The sequence below is a fragment of the Mauremys mutica genome, chromosome 8 (genome assembly GCF_020497125.1).
Source record: "Mauremys mutica isolate MM-2020 ecotype Southern chromosome 8, ASM2049712v1, whole genome shotgun sequence".
In the NCBI taxonomy this organism is placed as follows: Eukaryota; Metazoa; Chordata; order Testudines; family Geoemydidae; genus Mauremys; species Mauremys mutica.
Window position 1 is genome coordinate 96,530,354 of NC_059079.1, and position 23,393 is coordinate 96,553,746.

Here is a 23,393-nt window from a genome sequence, read left to right on the forward strand (position 1 = left end):
GGGGAAAGGGAAAAAGGCTCAGACCATAAATGAAGTTGTTTCTGGGGTGTGCCCCCTTCAGTAAAAGAAATCCTCTCCCTACGTGGGTACCTATAGGGTATGTCTACACAGAGATAAAAGACCTGCACCATGGCCAGGCTGGCCCAGACCAGCCTACTCTGGTTTGTGGGGCTAAAAACTGCTGTGTAGACATTCAGGCTTGGGCTGGCACTTAAGCTCTGGTACCCGACACCCACATAGGATCCCAGAGCTCAGGTTCCCACTTAAGCCCAAACATTTACATAGCAATTTTTCAGCCCAGAATCTGAGCCCTGCAAGCCCGAGTCAGCTGACCTGGGCCAGCTGCAGATTTTTTATCCCTGTGTGGACATACCCACAGTGTGATCAAGTCACCACTTACCATTCCTTTTGATAAGCTAAATAGATTCAGCTTGTCTCTTACCATATGGCAAGTTACCAGACCATGGATTGTTCTTGCAGCTTTTTGCTGAACTTTTCCAATTCTGCAACTATCCTTCAATTCTTTTCTGTTTGCCTCCCATATCAGCTAACCCATGATTATGCCTTGGATTAACGTTAGACTAACTGGTTTATTCTGTTTACCCTTTTAAAATACTGACACAGCATTCAGTTTTTTTTATGTCCTCTGGAACTTCCCCAGTATTCCAAGATTTGTTTAAAAAAATCAACATCAATACCTCATATTTTCTCAGGCAATTCTTTTGAAACTCTTAGGTGCAAGTTATCTGGCCCTGCAGATTTTAAAATTTCAAACTGCATCTACTAAAGTTAAATGTCCACTCTAGTCACTGTAGCAAAAGAAAGATATGAATTCACTGTCCAGCTACTTTCCAGATATAGAACAGGAATATTTATTGCTTTTTTGCACTGTTAAAGTAATGGTTTGTATGCAATAATAGTGATTAAGTGTTACAGTGGATGCTGGAAGAACTTGCTCTTTAACCTTGGTAAATCCTCCAAAAATACCTCAAACGCAAAAAAGATGTTCAGTGGAATAATGGATTAAAAATCGGACATTTCCCATTATTAACATGAGACCCAAAACCTTTTCCTGAACAGGCTGATGAGACTCCCTTTAATAATTCTGCGTTTTGAACTAAACAGTGGATTAAACTATTTTCACACCCAATGCAACTGTAAATTTCACCAATCTTGCCTGAAACAGGCCTGTTTATACTAACTGGAGTTTGCAACACAGATTGTTCTTTTTAAAGTTTTCTCTCAGTCAGAATTCACTGAGTGGCTTCACTCCATGTTCTAACATGAGATGTCTCCTACATAATACAATGCAGAAGTCACAGGAAAAAAAATGGCCATTCTATCTTGCCAAGGAAACAGCACACTGCTAATCTCTGAATTCTCTCTTATTTCAGAGTCTATCACACATACACTGCAAACAATAAAATAAAAAAAAAATTATGTTCCTGTCACTGAACAAAACTAGAGAGCCTAAACTGACTAGGAAATCTTAGCAAAGCACATTTAACACCTTGAAAATATGCAGCAAGTGGCTATTGCCAAACAAACTGAATCCATCAAATCACCAGTAGTAATTGGACTATTACTAAATATACCAATAAAGCACCACCCACTGCATAGTAAATGCTAATCCTGAATCCTAGATTAGTAAAGACCCTCCCTCCTTCACCCATCCCGCCCCCTACAGCGGCCAATGGAAATGGGCATCTATTTAAATACATTACTTCTAACATGGGGCAAAGAGCCAATTGGCCAAAAATTGTGCCGTGCCATTTATAGAGTAACTGGCAAAAGCAGTCCAGTGATTATTCTCAACTTGTCATATTGTACTTGTGAATTAGCTATATGAAGTAATATTTAGCTACCTGCTTTTATGGATCTTCCATTATGTACACATAACATGCTGTCCAATCACAGTGTGTGTATCCAGGGACTAAAATTTTCTTCTGGTCACAGGCCCAGGGCCACTTCTTGGAAACGTTCATGGGTACTGAAAGTTTTCATACTGCTCTGCCAACTGGTTACTTACACTAGCAGATAGAGAGCTAGCCAATCTTAAAATGCCACTCCAATTACCATCTTGGCTTTTCTTCCACTCCAATAAAGCGGTTTAAGAACTGTAATGCTGAGAATTGCTAGAAGCAGAAACCAATGTGAGCAACTTGGAACCACAGTTTACCAAGGCTCTCAACTTGTGGAATATCAGTGGTTTAAAAACAAAAAGTTATTTTAAGTAGAACAATGAAAGCGTGGGCCAGATAGCAATCAGAATGTTGAAATCTTAAGGTCCAATATCTCATGACTTGTTTGGTCATTAATTAGCACAATAAATGAATGCTGGAGTCTTCTAATGACATATGGAAATGGTTCATAAACTGTGGTCTACAAAGCCACCACTGTCACAATAATGAAGTATTGCCAATCTTTAGGAATCATGTTTCCTGCTGGGTGTAGCCAGTCCAGAAATCTTGCAGGGACTAAAGCTCTGAGGTGTAACTCACTCAAGGCCTGCACCACTATACTTGAAGGTCACTTGGGTTGTCACTTTCCACTAGAAGTGCTGTTTGGCACTGGTCCAGGACTGAATATAGACTGAGACCAGAGAAAGGAGTAATTTTCATTCCTCAATATCCTCTCAACGAGATTACTAGAGTTCATGGAATTTGCCTACAATGATGCATCAGGCATAGCAAGTATGTCAGAACTGGAGTAAAGAGGGACAGGCATTCTTATTTCCATGTTCCCACCTTCTCTTTCTGTTCAGTTCCTCTGTCCCCATAACATTCAAAAATCCCTTTTAGAGGTTCTACATGACAGTTTGGGATGACAGAGTCATCCCAGGCTCCCAAAAGGCCTTATCAATGGTTCCAAGCATATTTTGTGCAGCAGCTGCCTATTTTTTTTTCTCAGCTCAGAGCCACTCCACGTAGCAGAGGAGAATGGGCCCAGTTACATCAAAAGCAAAACAAGGTCATAAAAAAAAGACTCCCTTCCTCCCTCTCTCCTCCCCCCCTTGCATAACTCTTTAAAGCGGCCTGGTCTTTGTTTCCATGCAAATGCTAGCAACAGAGTAATCAAATCTCCTGAGGATTTTAAGAGGCTGCAGTGAGTGAAACAAGTGAGGGATACCTTAGTGGTTGGAGCATTGGCCTGCTAAACCCAGAGTTGTGAGTTCAATCCTTGAGGGGGCCATTTAGGGATCTGGGGCAAAAAAAATAGTTGGCGATTGGTCCTGCTTTGAGCAGGGGGTTGGTCTAGATGATCTCCTGAGGTTCCTTCCAACCCTGATATTCTATGAAGTGCTAGAAATGCTGCTTTCTAACATGTTAGATACCAATATTTAGGAACATGATGAATCCTACCATTCAAAACCACTGGCACAGAGTACTCTTGCTATATCGCGTTCTAAAGCTGTTGGAGAACATACTTCATATGGTAAGGTTTAAACCTCGTCATTTTACAAGACTTCAGCTCCAAGACACTCTTAACATTGCATTATTTCAAGTTGATTGTCAGCCCTATTGACTGCAGAGTCAGAAACAGCTTCAAGGTATCAGTCAGGTGGGTAACACAGAATATATTGGGAAAGCAAAGGTCATAACAAAAGAGTAGGTGAAACAATAGTAATTTACACATTTGATGTTTCAAAACACACTTGGCAAGTGAGTGTCAAACTCTATTAATGATAGGTGAAGAGGCACAAGCAGGTTATGTGACTTGACAAAGGTCACAGAAGTCTGTGGGACAGCTGTGAATCAGACTCCATGTAATTTGACTCCCAGTCTCTTTATTTGTTAGTCCAGAACCCACCGTTGGTGTTTATATGCCAGATAATAAAATGGGTGTGGGAAGATCTTAATATCCCTCACACTATCAGATGTTTGATTTGTCCTCTGTACAAAACCCTAACTTGTTTGTAGTAGTAATTAACGCTTTTCTCTGGAGAACATTTCCAAAATTCTGTACAACCTGTTTTGTTTAAAATTGGGCATTTGGAACCAAAGTAAACCCCAAAATTCCTAGCATTATAGGGAACTCAGTTCCAAAACTTAAAGCATTTTTAACTATTTTAGTCATTATGAATTTCCACCCCTTTAATTCAACAGTGGAAAGTATTTAAAAAATTGAATTTTACATTTATATAGGATTACAGTCACAGCAGTATTAAGGGAATTCAACCTGTTAAACTGGCATTTCCTTTATTCTTTCATCATATGCCCTGTAATCAAACAATGATCTGAAAATTTACATAGTACCTTTTATTTAAAAGGAATGAACTTTGAAAACTCTTTGTTTGTCAAATGTTTTCAAATGGAATGAAAATAACTCTCTGATTTAACACTACAATTATTTAAACAAGCACAGCCGAGCTATACAATAACATTCAAGACAAGAAGTGAAGAAGACTATCATACCAAATCAGAACTGCAGAGGGAGTTTATGTAGACAGAATGTACTATAATTACCTTAACTGAAAATTTGGCCAGGACACTGAGGTTAACACAATAACTCTTATGAAAAGTGCTGTGAGACCTTCAGTAGCCTCAACTGGTCAAAATCACATTTTAGATGCATCCACTACACCCGTAAAGTCCTACCTAACTCAGATGGAAGAATGGCACTTTGTAAATTAACACAACCAAATCCTGCAGTGTCTAAGGGCTTGTCTACATGGTGCCTTAGTCTGCACTAGTGGGATGTAAATTATACTGTTAATGTAGTCACAAAACAGGACTTCATTAGCGTGCACTAGGGAACTTTTAGTATGCGCCAGTAGGATCCATGCAAGCCTGTTAGTGTGCAACACGCTGGTGCACACTACAATTTAAACCCCTTTAGTGCAGACTAATGCACCATGTAGACAAACCTTAAGACTCCCAACCAGACAGTGACCTGGCTTGACCCTGCTCAGCTTGTGCTGTGATTCTGTCAGACCTCATAAGAGCATAACATACAAACATCAGAACAGCCATTCTGGGTCAGAACAAAGGTTCATCTAGCCCAGTATCCTGTCTTTTGACAGTGGCCAATGCCAGGTGCCCCAGAGGGAATGATCATCAAGTGAACCTTTCCTTGTCACTCATTCCCAGCTTCTGGCAAACAGAAGCTAGGGACACCATCCCTGCCCATCCTGGCTAATAGCCACTGATGTACCTATCCTCTATGAATTTATCTACTTCTTTTTTGAACCCTTGGCCTTCACAACATCCTCTGGCAAAGAGTTCCACAGGTTGACTGTGTGTTGTGTGAAGAAATACTTCCTTTTGTTTGTTTTAAACCTGCTGCCTATTAATTTCATTTGGTGACCCCTAGCTCTTGTGTTATGAGAAGGAGTAAATAACACTTCCTTATTTACTTTCTCCACACCAGTCATGATTTTATAGACCTCAATCATATCTCCCCTTAGTCATCTCTTTTCCAAGCTGAAAAGTCCCAGTCTTATTAATCTCGCCTCATACGGCAGCCATTCCATACCTCACAAGGTAATATGACCGCATCCCATTAAAAAAAAATCAAATCAATCAATCAACCTACAGTGATAGAACCTTCTTATAACAAACTTCCAATCTGATTTCACTACAAATTTTTCATGCATTACAACATGTAAATTGCAATTCTATTATAGGGGAGTTTTTCCATGGAGGTTGAGAACATCTTACTATATAGTACCATTATGCATAAAGTAAGCTTCACCATTATTGTATATGCCTGGAAAGTTACAGAAATAACTGTCAAGCCAGTGGTTTGTAATTTATTACTCCGCACAAAGTAGGCATGTTTCTCAGATTAATCTGGAACAGCCTTCCAAGGGGAGTGGTAGGGGGCAAAAAACCTAACTGGCTTCAAGACTGAGCTTGATAAGTTTATGGAAGGGATGGTACGATGGAACTGCCTACAATGGCATGTAACTGATCTGCGACTGCTAGCAGCAAATATTTCCAATGGCCTATGATGGGACACCAGATGGGGAGGGCTCTGAGTTACAACAGAGAATTCTCTCTCAGGTGTCTGGTTGCTGGGTCTTGCCAACATGCTCAGGGTCTAACTGATTACCATATTTGGGGCCAGGAAGTAATTTCCCTCCCAGGTCAGACTGGCAGAGACCCTTGGGAGTTTTTTGCCTTCCTCTGCAGCACGGGTCACTTCATGTTTAAACTAGTGTAAATGGTGTATTCTCTGTAGTCTTTAAATCATGATTTGAGGACTTCAGTAACTCAGCCTGAGATTATGACCTATTACAGGAGAGGGTGGGTGAGGTTCTGTGGCCTGCAATGTCCAGGAGGTCAGACTAGATGATCATAATGGTCCCTTCTGGCCTTAACATCTATGAGGTTATAAAGAACTGTTCCACTATAGAAGCACTACTCTAATATCAATGAAGGTTTCATTTCCTTAAGAGTGTTACTACAGGCACCAAACATAGATAGACCATTACAAATATCAAATACTTCCTCTAGAAGCTTGCTCAATTTCACCCCTGTTATATAAGGAAGACTTTTCTGAAACCTGCAGTTGCAGTCTATGCTGTTTATTGTTTTCTGATCTCAGCACGGGCAAACATAAAAGATAAAAAGCAACAAGAAATCGGAGGTATTCTACATGCTAAAATCTCCTTTTAAAAATTGTAACGGTAACGGTTTTGTTTTGGTCGACCCTGCTCTTCCCTCCCACCTGCTACCCTGTAAATGAAGGCAGGACCTTCAAGTGATCTGTCATTCTCACCATTCACTACTTATGAACTTTGAACCAAATTCTGCCCTTAGCTATACCCATGCAAACCACTACACTTAATGAGGTAACATAGGCATAAATGAAGAATTATCACATAAGTTTCTGTGTTATTTATTTACATTTATCAAGTGCCCAACGCCCAAGGTGCGCTATTTCACTATATAAACTATCCAAAAATGCAAACCAGATCCACATCTACAAAAGGATACAGTGTATTTCTTGAATTCCTTCTCCTGAAGTTGTGTTAAGCCTTTGCAAGAGTCTTATCCATACAGAAAGTTAGGGGAAATTTCAAGCTTTTTCATTACTTTATAAATCAATACAATACAATAAAATAAACCCAAAACAATGCTGCTGGTGGTGAATTTGGGAGGAGGGGTGGAGAAAGGCACATGGACCATGATATAACAGTGAACTAGCCAGCAACTTTTTTTTTTTAATGTTAAAATTAGATTTAAAGAGTCATGGAAACATTAGCTCTATAAATACATTGTCTGTGTTATGTCTAAGGTGGTGGTGTCTTAATGTTCACTGCACTAACACTGAAATGCTAGCCTACTGTGCAGACAAATATGGGCTACTTCAGGTAAGTATCCTGGGGCACTTCTGTCTTATTACTATTGATCAACTTTGAGAGGCAAAAGAGGAGCACTTTTCTGTGCTGGGAACTTGCCAGGAGATCTGGCAGTTTCTCAGAGAGACAATATTAAAAGTACAACAGATTATCCTGATGCAAAGGAAAGATAAGAAAAATTGTAAAAGGCTCCATCAGGAGCTCTTTAATGTCCTGAAAATCAGAAATCAATCCTATAAAAAGCAAAAACATGAATGAATTGCTATGGATGAGTACAAAAGAATAGCACATGCATGTAGAAACAAAATCAGAAAGGCTAAGGCACAAAATGAGTTACACCTAGCAAGGGGCATAAAAGGTACTAGGGGGTTTTATAAATACATTTGGAGCAAGAGAAAGATGAAGGAAAGTGTAGGTCCACTACTTAGCTGGGAAGGAGAGCTAAGAACAGATGACATTAAGAAGGCTGTGGTGTTTAATGCCTGTTTGGCTTCAATCTTCACTAAGAGCGTAAATTCTAACCAGATATTTAACACAATTAATATTAACAATAAGGGGGTGGGAACACAAGCCAGAATAGGGAAAGAAGAGGTTAAAGAATATTTATCTAAAATTAGATGCAGTCAAATCAACAGGGCCTAATGAAATTCATCCTAGGTTACTTAAAGAACTAGCTAAAGCAATCTTGGAACCATTAGTAATTATCTTTGAGAACTCATGCAGAACAGGTGAGGTCCCAGAGGACTGGAGAAGGGCAAACATAGTATTTATCTTTAAAAAGGGGAACAAAGAGGATCCAGATAATTATATACTAGTCAGCCTAACTTCAATACCTGGAAAAATACCAGAACAAATTATTAAACATTCAATTTGTAAGCATCTAGAGGATAATAGGATTATAAAGAATAGCCAGCATGTATTTGTCAAGAACAAACCCACCTAATTTCCTTCTTTGACAGGGTTACTGGCCTAGCGGATAGGGGAGAAGCAGTAGATGTGACATATCTTGATTTTTAGTAAGGTTTTTGATGCAATCCCACATGACTCTCTCATAAGCAAACTAGGGAAATTAAGTATAAATTAAATTATACAAATTGGATGCATAAGTGGTTGAAAGACCATACTCAAAGAGTAGTTATCAATGGCTGGCTGTCAAAATGAGAAGATGCATCTAGTGAGGTCCCACAGAGGGTCAGCCCTGGTTTCAGTACTATTCAATCTTTTCATTAATGACTTGGATAATGGAGTGGAAATTATGCTTATAAAAACGGCAGATAACACAAACTTGCACTTTGGAGGTCAGCATTAGTATTCAAAATAATCTTGACAAATTGGAGAACTGGTATGAAATCAACAAGATGAAATGCAATAAAAACAAGTGCAAAGAACTTCATTTAGGAAGGAAAAAATTAAATTAACAACAAAAATGGGGAATAACTGGCTAGGCAGTAATATTGCTGAAAAGGATCTGGAGATTAGAATGGATACAAATTGAATGAGTCAACAATGTGATAAAGTTGTGAAAAAGGCTAATATTCTGGGGTGAATTAACAGAAGTGTCATATGTAAAACAAAGGAAGCAACTATCCAGCTCTTATTGGCACTGGTGAGGCCTCAGCTGGAGAACTGGATCCAGTTCTGGATGCCGCACTTAAGAAAAATGTGGACAAATTGGAGACAGTCCAGAGGAGAGCAACAAAAATGATAAGGTTTAGAAAACCTGACCTATGAGGAACGGTTAAAAAAACTGGGCATGTTTAGTCTTGAGAAAAAAAGACTGACGGGCAAACTGATAAGCTTTCAGATATGTTAAGGGCTGTTATAAAGAAGACAACGATCATGCGTTCATCATGTTCACTAAACGTAGAGCAAGACCAGCAAGGGAGATTTAGGTTAGATATTCAGAAATCTTCCTAATTATAAGGACAGTTAAGCACTGGAATAGGCTTCTAAGGGAGGTTGTGGAATCCCCATCACTGGGAACACAAAACAAGAAACAGGTTGGACAAACACCTGGCACGGATGGTCAAAGTTTACTTGGTCCTGCCTCAGGGCAGGAGGCTGGGCTGGATGACCTCTTGCAATCCCTTCTAGCCCTATATTTTTATGATCTGATATTGTAGAATCAAAGAGCTCCTTCAAGTGCAATTCTTTTTTTTAAAAGTGCTTATTTAACAATGATATTGTGGGTCTCTTAAGGACTTTAAGATCAAATCAGTTTCTAGTACACCTCTACCTCGATATAACGTTGTTTTTGGGAGCCAAAAAATCTTACCGCGTTATAGTGAAACTGTGTTATACTGAACTTGCTTTGATCCACCAGAGTGCGCAGTCCCACCCCCCCGGAGCACTGCTTTACCGTGTTATATCCAAATTCATGTTATATTGGGTGGCATTATATCGAGGTAGCAGTGTATAAGTAAACAGGATGTCTTTTCAAATTGTGGGTATATTCAGATAAATGTTTTTCTTGCTCTGACATGACCAGTAACAAAAGATTCTGAAATCAGGACTTTCATTAGACTTCCTCATCTTCATATGTTAGTAGCTTTCCCAATCAATACATCTGCTCTCTGTGTACAGTCAGTATCCTATTCACTCATTCTGAAATAAGTGCGGATTGCTTTTCATTCTGATTGCCCTGCAGAAGTAGCCTAACTATGAAATAAAGTTTAACTAAAGTCTTGTCTACACAGGAACACTGAAGGAAGTTAACTCAAATTAACGAAAGGTGGATTAGTTAAATGGCATTAAACCCATGTGGACACCCTCATTCTATCCTTAATTCTGTTTAGCTTAATTACACACAGAGAGCAGATGTATTAAGAAAGCTGGTAATATGTGAAAAGGAGGAAATCTAATGAGAATCCTGACATGACTTTTGCTATGCTAAGTCACCACTAGAATATGCATGAAGAGATCAGTAAATGTGTAACTTTGGCAGAGAAAGCTTTGATTTGAACTTCGGCCACTGGTTCCATTGTTATATAAACAAGGCCCATGCAGTTTCATTAATCTCTCCTGTTTACTCTTTAAAAAAAGTAAACTTGAATACTTGGAAATTATGCACATTGCTGGTCTATGCTTCTGAGGGCAATTCCAACTGTTGGTACCATTGTCTCCACTTTCCCATACCCCCTCTGTTAATTCGCTTCATAGGCGCGCTACAAAGGTGCAGGGGTCTGCCTGCATAGAGCTAATTATGTGATCAGGGCCCTACATTGTGAATTTTGTGGGGAGGGACTGTCTCTTACTATAGGTTTGTACAGTGCCCAGCACAATAGGGTACCAATACTGAGTAAGGCCTTGAGGCACTACTGTAATTCCAATAACAAGAAGAAGATAAGAGAGAGGTAGGCTTACAATTAAGTTTCTTTTTTTAAAGTCAAATAATGTTTGCATTTTGTTAAACGAACAAACAAAAATGTACAAACTTGCCCTTAACCACTTGATTTCAAATTCCCACTAGTGTAAATTTTATAACGAGATATTCTAAAAAAAAAAAATTGCAAAATTTAAGGATGAACATACAAGTATAATTTATATCATATTTATACCACCTGACATGCGGCAATTACTCCTACCATCATAACACTTAGAAAGTGGTTGAACAGAAGTTTTCAGAATAGCAGACTAGAAGTTGAGCACATTTAAAATTGGCCAAAATATGTAAGACCATTCCGTTATCCAAGAGAAGGCTACTTCCTCTTTGTTCCTCGTCTACAATCCCTTTGTCTCATTCTATTTCACTCAATAATTTCAGTGTCAAATTCTACTCCCAGTTATACCTGCTCAATGCCACTGAAGATAGCAGGGTTTAAACAGATATAACTGGAAGAGGAATTTAGCCCTCCATTTAATTATCAAACCTCTAAGTGTTTTAAGTGCCATATATCACTTTTTATTACCATTTCATTCTGCCACTGACTTACACAGAAAAGAAATAGGAATTACATAAATGGTGGTTTTGTTGAGGGCATGAAGTTTTATAGTGTTTGAAATGAGTCACAAATACAAAAAGCAGTTACAGTATGTATAAAATGATCACATATACCTTCTATTGTTAAATTTACACTGGGAAGATTGACATGAGAAAGAGGGGTTTGCTTTTAGATAAGGAAGAAGGAAAGGCATTTTAAGCCGCTTCTGCTCCTTAAAGACTGTCACATAAGTGAGGGCCTTTACTGTGGCCATGAGACAGAAGATGCTTCAGGCAACATTTTTTTTTTCAACCTAGATTTCAGTTAAAGCCAGATCTAGGACAAAGGTCCTCATGGCCACCTTGACAAGTCAGAGAGAGATATGCAGCTAAACATGAGATTAATGAATCATAAAAGGGCAGGAACGAGTCAACAGATTAGTGTTAAACAAGTTTAACATTGAAAACCTCTAAGTAGGTGAAAGGCCACAGCTCTTGCAAAACTGACCCAGAAGCGTAAACATTCGTAAAAGAAGTCATGATGCATGAAGTCTGAGACTGCCAAGTACAGTTAACTCCTGCAAGCACAGGGATCGGGCAAACAAAATAGCTTCAAACAAAATATCAGCCAATGTCACACACTGTATCAGCTTCCTCTATTCTTAGTTTGTTACCAGACTCTCCATCTTTCTGAAGTTTAAAATTCAGCCAGTTTAATTTGCATAGGGCTTAAACTCAATACACAGTTTTGTCAGCGAGGAGACAAATTATAGGATGAAACCATGTCTAAACCACCAAGCCATTGAGCTTTGAAGCATTCAAAACAAAAACAACACAACGTCATGTGAACTGGAATAATTTTTTAAAAGCTCCATTTTTTAATGTTCTCTGTAATAATAGTTCAGGCCTTTGCAATAGTGCTTTTTGGTGATGTCCAAATACATTTCTCTTGAAAGAAGTTCAGAACAGTTAAGTGTCTAAAGCAGATCTTAAAAAGCAATTTACGTGATGCATCAGTCCTGAAAGGTGAAAGTTGGTGTGGAGATGGCAAAACTTCACTAAAGTCAGCTGTGAAAATCATTCAAGCCTCAGTCACTACCTAAGCTCAACAACAGTTGTAAAATTAAAGTTTTGCCTGTCTACACTGACTGGTACAATGGTGTGAAAAATTATTAGGGGCCTTCCATTAAAAAAAAAAATCTGATGTGCCAAATTTAGTACGCAGAAGTATGCAGATTACATCAAAAGAGGCTCACGCTTTCTTTGTTACAGCAATCTCCTAGGCCCTGCTGCAGAGAAGCACAATGGTGCATGTTATTCCTGTTATTTATTTTTCAAAGATCTCTTTCCGTTTCTTGTAGAAGCTTTCAGCTGGGGAAAAAATCACAAGAGCTTGACAGACAAGCATATGATGTGTGGGAAAGAAAACAGAAACTTTCATGCTATCACTGTTTCTGTCTCATAGACACATTTCCAGCAGCTTAAATAGAGATGACAACTTTTTTTTCCCCCATGTCTCTCCTTCAGCAATAGCTTCCCACACTAATCTCCTGTCTAGCTAATCCTTCTCTTCTTTATGCATCTGAACTCTTGTCTTGAATATTTTAATAATCTAAATTAAACTGTATGCACTCCAGCACACACACTTTGGCATTCTGAATGATTTTAAAAACAGCATGTACATTTATGACACAATATAAAGACAGGCTGGCTGCAGGGACCAAGTATAGGTTCCTTTGCAAACACCTAGATCTTCAATTAAGAAAGAGACATCAGCAAAGTCCAGCACAAACCTCTCTGTGCAAAGTGGTTTGCTTCACTAGGGAATGTCCAATTTTTTTTTCATATTAACATTTGATAGCACCCTGTTAGAGAGAGAGCTGATGCCTATAATACTGTATAATGTTTCTCTAAACAGAAGCTCACTGATGTAACGATTTTAGTTTTGTCTCTGATATTTACATAGCAAGGATCAGTTAATCTGTTAAAACTTTCAAAAGAAAGAGGCAATAATAGTCAGTGACCTGAACAGTCAGAGGAAAGTCTGTTTCATGTCAAGAGGGGAAAGTGTAGGGTTGATATAGCTACAGTAAGCAACTCAAGATGAACAGGTTGCTAGAGTAATGTGTCCAGTATTGGATATGCAGTCTCAAAAATGTGAAGGTAGTGGGCTTCATCACAGAGGACTGCCTCCTCTCCTGCAAGGGATACCTATTGTTACACACTAAGTAACTATGGGCCCACTTTTCCCCTTCCACCAAGCTTCAGGGCTCCTATCCACAGCATCTCTCAACTGAAACAGTAGCCACTAGAGTCAGGAAACACTAGCTCCCACATCCTGTGACAGAGGTACTGATGTGTAGAATCCTGTCCCATGTCATGTGTCGGGGACTAGGAAGTAAAGCAGAGCGTCTCCCTGTATTATTGCTCATTTATGCACCAAATCAGCAGATCATCAACAAGTATTTCTGTACACCTGTGGCATGACAGGCTCATCCCCTGTGCCTCCAGGGGTTACAGACACACTCAGACCCCTTACCCCAGCCCCCTAAAATCTCACACTGGGCCCACAATGTTAGCACTCCCCTTCCCAGCCCCTCCCACCCTGAGCACCCCACTCCCTGTGCCCCCCAACACCCCTCCCAGCCGCATCCCACTCTTGGCCCCACCCCACATCTTTCTCCGTCACCCCAAGACCCCTTCACTCCCCAGCCCTCTCGCCCCTGCCCTCCAGGGCTCCCCCCACGGCGGCGGCCCCCGCCCGGGCGCACCTCGGTGACGATGGTGGAGAGGTAGAGCTCCCGGCTGTACTCCCAGCCGTCCAGGCACTTCTCCTGCTCCAGCTGACTCAGGTCCACGTCCCTGCCGGGCTGCAGCCCCAGCGCGGAGAAATTGGCCAGCGACTCCAGGCGGTAGCGGCGGCACCTGCTGGGCCCCTCCCGGCCGCCCTGCAGCTCGCGGGGGATGCTGGCGTTGAGCCACTCGCGGCTCAGGTTGGCGCCGGGGGGCAGCCGGCAGCGGTGCTCGGGGGCGCCGGCCAGGAAGACGATGGAGAGCCCGGTGAAGCCATTGGGGACGATGCTGGCGCTGAGCAGGAAGAAGATGAGGCGCTGGAAGGGGCCCCACTCGCCCAGGAAGGCGGTGACCCCCTCGTAGTCCTGCATGGCGGGGCGCAGCCGGCGCGCAGCGCTTGGGCCCGGCGCTGAGGAGCGGCGGCTACACGCGGCCCCTTCTGGCGCGGAGAGGGAGCGGCCGCCGCAGCGCTCCCAGGGCCGGCCGGGGGGCCGGGCCCGGCGGGGAGGGGGTGGGGCTTGCCCGGCGGGGCCCACGCGGGACAGGTGGCGCAGCCGCCGCCCTCTCCCTGCTGCCCGGGCTGGGCCAGGCAGGCGCTGGCTGAGGGCGTCCCGCCCCCGAAAGCCTCCGAGCCCTGGCGCTGCCCATGCTGGGGGCGCTGCTGAGCCCAGCCCAGCCCCGAGCCCGCCGCGCCGGGGAGGCGTCCGGCTGCCAGAGCCCCGGCTCAGCAAATGGGCGCGAAAGCTGGTGGGAGCCAGGCGGGGGCTGCGGGCGCAGCTGGGGGCGGTGACACTGGCCGGCTTCGCAGTGCTGAAGGGGGGCAGCCGGGCCCTGCAGCCACAGAGCTTGGCCCCTGGTGTGTAAAGGGCCTGTCGTCTTTCCCCTACCTGCTCCCAGCTGGAAGGCCTGGGCCTGAGTCTCCTTCCTCCCTGTGTGGCCGTTTGCCCCCCCCCCGCAAAGTAAGGGCCAGTCCAGGTCCCCTGTGCAGGTTCAGCCAGTCTAGGGCTCGTTTAAGACAAAAGTGTAACACGTGGGAGAATAATGGAGGAGAGATGAGGAGAGCAGAGACAGCCCAAGGCAATGTGCTGCCCCCCCCTTAGAAGTGCCATAGGCATAGCTTTAACAGGAGATGAATTTACCATAACATGCCTACAACATGCATGATACATGTACCACGGCCCAGCCTGCCATACACTGGCTACGTGCACCATGCTAACCCGCATTAGCAGCTCATTAATGTGCTTTGATCTAGTCCTCTCTGAAAGGAGACTCCATCTGCCCTCCCCTCCGAGCGAACCCGTCTGGGTGTCAATCTGAAGGGCACCCTAGGATACAGGGGGAGCAGCACCAGGCCAGAAAGGGAGTCCCTGATATGAGGCTGGAGGGAGAGGGGGGCATGTAATACATGGGTGGAACAAGGCAGGATAACAGAGGCCGGGGACTGAAACCTGGACACAGATAGAGTGCAGGCCAGGACCCAGAGGGAGATGAGGACATGGGAAACGTGGGGTGGGGTTCAGGACACAGTGGGGGACAACTGGAGTGGGGGGACTAGGGACATGGGTGGGGAAGCTATGAATATGGGGCAAGGAACAAACCACAAGGCAGATGGGGTGGGGGATGGGGCAGAATGCTAGAAGGGGGCATATGGTAGAACCCCAGGGTCAGACAAGGTCGGAGCATAGGACTCAATGGATCAGTAGCCTGGGGTAGGAAGAGTGAGTGGGGAAGGGGGCAGCCCCCTGGGGTTCAGGGGCAGATGAGGTGGGAGATAGATGCAGGAGCAGTACTGTGGTGCCATATCAGTGATTTAGTGCATCTGCCCTCCCCTGAAATGAATGGCACATTCCATGGACCACACATGTAATTCAACAGGGCATTAGTAACTTGGTTGGGCTGTGTTGCGTATAGATATGTTTACAGAGCATTGCAAAAGACCTTTCCTGTACTGCTGTAGGCCTAATTTCCAACGATGTAGTTCCTCGAAAAGCCATTCATGGCAACTGAGGGAAGCTGCCATGGAGCAGAACCAAATAAACCTTGAAGTGTTGCACAACTATTTGCAATCTAATCCACATTTCTCATTTACAGTATCTGAGTCAAAGGTAAAGCAGCCCTCACTTAGCACTGAAACATTGTCACCCAAGTGGCTAATCAAAGTTTGGGGCCCTGGAAATGTTCCATTTGGGAGTTTAAATCAGTGATAGTTAGATATTGCTTTGATAAAGTTTTATTTACAAAGAATGTAAAAAAAACCTTTGTGACTCTGAACGCAGAAAGTATCAAATAGCAGGAAACAGGTTTTTTTTGCTCAGAGCCCCAAGACCACTCTTTTCAGCCTGAACCTCTGACCCAAGAAATCTCTTCCTAGGTTTCTTCCAGGGCAAGACCTGGCTTTCAGCTGCTCCTTGTGGCTAGGCTGTCGCTGCTCATGCATGTACATATCCAAAACAATACTCAGCAAAACCCTCTGCCTACTCAGTCCAAAAATTTCTGGTCAGGTTGGTTCACAATCCCCCTTTTGTTTTAGGTGTGGGGCTTGTGATTCATTTATCCTGGCAGTTATGTTAATTGATGAGTGTGTTACACTCAAAGAGGTTTGTGATGTAAGCAGTCACTACTTCTCAGCATAACAATATTTTATCTCAGGCAGCATTAATACATCTCTTTGAGGAAAATTTAACTTTTACCAGGTAATAAAACAACTAAACTTTAAGAATCTGTATTTGCATAGAGTTAAAATTTACACAAAAGGTCACAAAGTCCAGGGAAAGGAGAACTCAGTAGATATTCCACCAAGTATATGATTCAGAGGGGGGTCTATGCAAGCAGATCTAAGGGTAGATTTCACAAGGAAAGCCGAGGCTGTAGTGCTTCAGTGTAGCGTCATTACAGCCACAGGAGGGGTTCTCCCAATGGCATATCCACCTCGCTGAAAGACGGTAGCTACGTTGATAGAAGAACACTTTCGCCAACCAATCGATGTCTACACCGGGGGATAGGTTGGCATAAGTATGTTGCTCAGGTGTGTGTGTGTGTGTGTGTTTGTGTTTTTCACAGCCCTGAGCGACGTAGCTGGGTCGACTTAACTTTTGAGTATAAGCCTGGCCTACCCCTGCCCCTCTGCTCTGCTGGTGTGTTAAAGGTAAAACAGGGTATTTTTCATTCAGCCGCTGTCCCCCAAAAGCACCAAGACAGTCAGACTTTCTCCCTAGGGCTCCAGAAAATGCTAAGAAAGGAGACAGGCTGCTGAACTTCCCCAAACACATTGGCCCCATAGGGTGTGGTTTTTCCAGCCAGCAATTTGTACAGCCATCACCCCACTGTTGGCTGCGTTCAGTAGCACTAAACAGCCCAAGTTCCAGGACATTCCTACTTTAAAAGGAGCGACAGAGCATACTGCACCATGTGGTAGCCTCGGCTTTCCTTGTGGAATCTACCCTTATTAGATCTGCTTGTCCCCCACTTTGTTGGCTAGGGCAGAATTTGGCCTCAGCATTCTAAATCTCATACAATATGTAATGCTCAACGGAGTGGGCTATGAATAGGCTCATACTCTTAGCTGAGTTGCTATGCTTATGAGTATAAATCAGACCCTGGGCATGACCTTTTTATGGTAGTATTGTATTTAGAAAAGGTGCCTGTCAATCTTTTCAAATAATTACTTAAAACATGGAAGAAAACACCACCTATGGTTTCAAGCACAGGGATTCTGTTCTATTCAGGGCTCAAAAAAAAAAAATCAGCACAGGTCTGTGGCTTGGTCTTTCCTGAGTTTATCTACAACGCTGCTCTCTGTGAAGGTGAGCACCTGTTCCAGATGCAGATTTTATTTGCTTATTTTTAATTTTATTTCCCATTTGGGAACTTAGCCCTATGATTCTGCTCTAAGAGGAGGAGTGAAATTTGGCTCAGGGATTGCTCCAAAAATATTGCAGGGGATGAGGACACTCCCTGCTGTCAAAAAAAAGAGGACAAGGCTTGTCATCTCTACTGCATAGGGCCTCTATGACCAAAATAGGTTTGCATTTCCCCTGGAAGGTCCAGCCTAGGATATCAGTAGTGAATCTCTGTGAGCTCGTTACTGAGGTGGAAGCAGGGGGCTGAGACCAGCAGCCCTGTAGCACACTCTCCAAAACCCTCCAACTGCAACCTGAAAAGGGGGTGGAGACGGAGGAGGTGGCTGAACTGCACACCCAGCACAGGATCTAGGCACAATCTTTCTGAGGGTACGTCTTCACTACCCGCCGTATCGGCGGGTAGCAATCGATTTCTCGGGGATCGATATATCGCGTCTCATCTAGACGCGATATATCGATCCCCGAACGCGCTCCTGTCGACTCCGGAACTCCTCCAACCTGAACGGCGGTAGCGGAGTCGACATGGGGAGCCACGGACATCGATCCCGCGCCGTGAGGACGGTAGGTAATTCGATATAAGATACTTCGACTTCAGCTACGTTATTCACGTAGCTGAAGTTGCATATCTTATATTGATTTTCCCCCATAGTGTAGACCTGGCCTTAGTTTTTCTGAGCTTCTCTGCTGGCTCTGTTGGTTCATCCAAACCCTGATCTGGGGAGGGGAGGGGAGAGGGAGAGTTCTACAGGGGGATGCATGGCAGCACCGTTCTTGGAATCTGCAGGGTTTGAAGCAGGCCTGGGCCTTTTAATTCCTTGTGTCGGCTTTTCCAATCCTACCTGCCCCCTTTTCTTTCGGAGGGCAGGGCACTCCCACCCACAATAGGTTTCTGAGATAGTGTCTGAACATTGCTCCTGGAGCTAAATCTTTCCACTCCTGCCAGGATCTTTTCCTGCAGTCTTACCCTCTGACGGGTAAAATCCATTCTGCCCCCAGCTCCCCAATGAGACATTATTCAACAAGGGGGGGAGGGGGAGCAGGAGACACGGGCCTTTCCTTTTGTCTTTGGCTCTCTCAGTCTGGCTCTCTCCCTGAAGCCTGCAGCATCTGCTGCAAGTGCCTCAGAGCAGGAATTGGAGCTGAGGGGAGAATCTCCTCAAAAGACAAGTGCAGCCCCAGGACATGGCTGGGAATTAGACAAACCATTGAGCTGAATTTTAGTCTGACATTTGGAATAAAAGGTTGGAATTTCCCCAGGCTGAAGTACTCATTTTAGTGGAGTTGTGGACCTTAGCACAACAAGGAAAGAGATGTTGTCTGAGACCTTAAAGGCCCCTGTAGACTTTGCACAAGCAGCGCTTTTCATGGGTGGATGATTTTGCAGGCATGGTCCCTCTCAATTTAAAAATCCCTGTTTAAAGGGCTTCTCTCTCTGAAAAAGATAGTGGTACACAGATCTGTTTCATGCAGGTAGATGGAGTTGTGGTCCCTGAGAACAGGTGCCCCAGGCAACTCAGTTCCTGGCTCTTAGTACTCCAGTGGGGAACATTTCAGAAAGTGGAGGCTAATCAGAGAAGTAGAGATTTAACCCTGCCTGGCCCCTGCCCGACTCCACAGAAGGGAACACCATCAGATGGCAAGTTGAAGCAGTCCCTGAAGTAGGACAGGAGAGAATATCACTTCGCGAGAGGTAGCTGGTGCTGAGGCAAGGACAGAAGCTGCCCTCAGCGGCCTTGCAGCAATTTGCAGAACTGTCACTCAGCCCTATGTGGGGTTGGACCCCCAGACTGGTGCCAGGCTCTTTCATTCTGAGACCAAACAATTACCCATAGCTGGGGTCAAAATGAATTTACTGGACATTATTCCCAGGATGTATTTAATGGAGCTGTGCAAGAATCACAGGCACTGTTTTGTCCCGTTCCCAGTACTCATCAACCCACAGAAATGCTGATATATAGAGGAAACCAGCCATCTACTTCAGATAGCAGGGAAACAACCCATTCCCCATAAAGGACTGTACCCTCCCCTATTCTTAATCTGAGAGAATCAGGGATAGAACAGAATAGAGCTCTGTCTGAAACATCTGAAAAAGGTCTTAAAGGAGGCTTATCTTTACTTTCCCATTTTCTCAACTTTAGTCATTACTATTTTATCAGGCAAATGCTTCTAGGATCATAGGAATATTAATATTAGCTGTAAGGAAGAAGGAAATTCCTTTTCATCTCTTCCTGGGAAGTTCTGTACAAAGAGAAAGCAGAAACAAACAGAATGACACAGCTTCTGGATTATCTTGGTTTCACAGCAGACACAATGAATAGACATGTTGTGCCAGGGAAGTCAGTCACAGAGTATCAGGCAGAAGATCTCATCTCAGAGGAATGTTAACAGAAGATGAAAACAGCCATAAAGGAAAACAAGTGCAGTTACAGAAACAAAAATCCAATCGGTATTAGAGCCTTTTGGAAACACTTGTCTCATGCAATGATGTACCTAGATCACAAAGCACTTTATAAAGAAGGTCAGTATCATTATCCCAGTTTTACAGATGGGGAAACTGAGGCACTGAGTAGACCAAAGTTTATATGAAACTTTTCCAGTTATTTCCCCCTCCTCTCCCGCATCTCATTGTATTACATCTGTTCATATTTAAAAAGATGATCTTGCTTCCCACACTTTAGACAGGTAGCTGTAAAAATCACATTGTAATTGATCTGTAAGCCTTTTCACAATGAAGACTGGAAAATTTATGAGACTTTACCTGAAAAATGACTAAGTGGTACATTCCATAAATCAGGCCTACCTTAAAAATGGAGGAATCATTCCAAGTCAGGACAGTGATGAAATTTGACATCCAAAGCTTCAGTGTTTAGGGGAAACTGCATCCATGCTCACACTGTTGGAGAACCGTGTTAACTATACTTGCAGAAAAACAAATCGAGTCTCATTTAGGAAAGCCAGATAGAACTAGCCCAGCTGTGGCAGTAATCTCTACTGAAGGGAACTTTAGGGGTGGCGCATTTCCCTGCTGCCCGTAACTGACAAGTCTTGTTCTGCCCCCAAGATGCAAGCAGGCTGAAATCACCTATTGTAGCAGATCTTATCACACAAATGAAATTTTCAGGTAACTTTGCATACATTTTCCCAATGTACTGTGCTTCAATTTTCTCATTTGTAAAGTCTGTGGAATAGTCATAGAAAACTCAAAGTGTGAAGAACATATGAATGTACCTAAATCGTTCACAGGCAGCCTGTATGTTCCAGTGATCTCCAATGGTAGTAGGACATCACCAGGTGCCTGATCCTGGCACTTGTAAAGGCTTGGGAAATTGGGCCCTGGTAGAGTCCATATGAGTGTATTACACCAAAAAGCAAACACACAAAAACCGCACATTGAGGACTTGGAATGGAAGACATTTTAAAATGAGTGCAGGTGCGAAATGACTTCACCTGTTTGATGACATCCAGCATGTAACTCAAACATTACTGTACATCTCTCAATGTGCAGGTTACCTTAAAAATAAACAGTCCTTTTCTGTTTTTAAAGAGCCTTATAGACTGCAAATTTTAGAACATGAAGCAGTGAGTTCCAGGAACTCAAATAAATCAGCTTCACAGACTTTTGAAGAAATAGTACAAGGCTCACATCATGCAAGGAAGTTGTTTAAAAAATTGCTCGAGTTGCCCCTCTGCTCCTCAACCCATTTCCTGCCAACTGCTGACAATTTCATCAGGCTTTTAAACAGGAAATACTAGTTTTTAGTGCTATAAGCCCTACTCCATACTTTGATGTTCATGAAGATGTTCAATTTCATATTCCCATTGCAAACAGCATAAAAAAGCAAGTCTGCCATGGCTTCCCTGGTATATTGGGTTCTGGTTTGGACTTTAAGGTCAGGTTGATGCTGCAAATTTGCTTAACTCTTTCAGTGGTCTTAGTTTAAAAGTCTATTCAATTAGAGTTTTACTTTTGTTTCTGTAGGATTGAGGTCTGATTCTCATACTGCTTTCTGGGACAGAATGCCAGACATTCATAAAGTATAATTATGGGTATGGCGTTCTACTACTAAACTGAACCATATTTTTTTAAATTCTAGACTAAAAAGGTCCAGGCCAGAACAGTTACTGACTCTACAGTCACGGTGGTACTTTGATATATTATAGCCAGTGTGTATCCCAATGTTAGAGTGCAAATGCCTCATGCCTGTGTGATGGGACATTTTGGGGTGGCAGCATCTGTTGGGGCCCTGCATGTGCCACCTCATGTGTGAGGGTATAAAAGGCACAGCAGCTGCGACCCTGATCCAGTTCCCTTGCAGTTCAAACCCTGTCATAGCTGAGGACTCCGGTAGCTGAAAAGCAGGGATGGAAAGTAGGTTGTGGGATCCACGCCAAAGTACACTGTGAAGAACCACAGGTATTCCACAGTAAGTAACCGCTCTTTCTTCGAGTATGTTTCAGTGTGGATCCCGCTGTTGGTGACGGGCGAGCAGTAACTTCCTCGGATGGTGGGAGTGAGGCATTCTAGCTGTATCAAATAGTGATTGGAGTACTGCTGTCCCAAACTTGGCACCCATGTCAAGTGCATAATGTTTCAGGAAAGTCTCTGGGTTACTCCTCATTGCAGATGTCCAAGACTGGAGCATTACTGAAGCAGGCGATAGATGCAGCCTGTGCTCTGATGGAGTGTGCCTTGATGTTCGAAGAGAAAGGCTCACCTGGCAGCTGATGGCAATTACAAATGCAGCGTGTGATCCATCTGGAAATTCTCCGTGGTAAGATGGCATGGTGTTTGAACAGGCCAGATACAGACACAAAGAGGCAGGTAGAAAGCCAAAAGGACTTGGGCCCAGTAAGGAAATGCAGTAAACCTGGATTCATCCAGGGTGTGCAGTTTCTTCTCAGAGAGCAGTTTTGAGAAGATTACTTTTACAGTCGATTTAGGTGAAAGTCTGAGACCACCTTAAGGGTGAACTTGGGGACTGGTCTGAGCACCACCTGTCTCTATGAAAGATTGTATAAGGTGCTCCAGCCATGAGATCCTGGAGTTGACTGACTCTCCGAGCTGAGGTGGTGACTCCTAGAAGGACCATTTTAATGGTAAGGTGGTGCATCGAACGTTCGGGCAGTGATTCTGAGGGAGGCTACATGAGCTTCAGGTGAATGACAGTGAGTTCCCAAAGGGGAGCTGAGTCTCCAAACAGAGGGCAAGTATGAAGAAGTCTTTTAAAGACTTTCAGTCCTGTGAGATGTGAGAAGATCAAGTGTGACAGAACTGGTGGCGTTATCTCCAGAGGCTTGTGTTGTCTGTTCATGAGAAGACACAGCTCTGCCTGGAGCCTCTGCGCTGTTGATGCCAGACTGTGTGTTAAGGCACACACTTATGACCTCAGATGATGTAGGTGCTAGGCGCAATGCTGGCGTTGATGCCAGTACTAGTTCCTTTCTTGGCACCATCGTTTCTGAACTGGTATTGGGTGTAGTCTGTCTTCTGGATAACACTGGCTTGTCCACTAGC

The 23,393-nt window shown here is 43.3% G+C and overlaps 1 protein-coding gene across 1 annotated transcript in view; it reads right to left on the reverse strand.

Annotated features, from left to right (window-relative positions):
- Positions 1-14,447, reverse strand: part of LOC123376596 (solute carrier family 22 member 5-like) — a 46,144-nt gene extending 31,697 nt beyond the window's left edge. Inside the window, exon 1 of the mRNA XM_045028728.1 lies at positions 13,997-14,447. Coding sequence (XP_044884663.1) covers positions 13,997-14,389 — 393 coding nt within the window. The 5' untranslated portion in view covers positions 14,390-14,447. The remainder of the gene's footprint in view (positions 1-13,996) is intronic.
- Between the last annotated feature and the right edge of the window lie 8,946 nt (positions 14,448-23,393).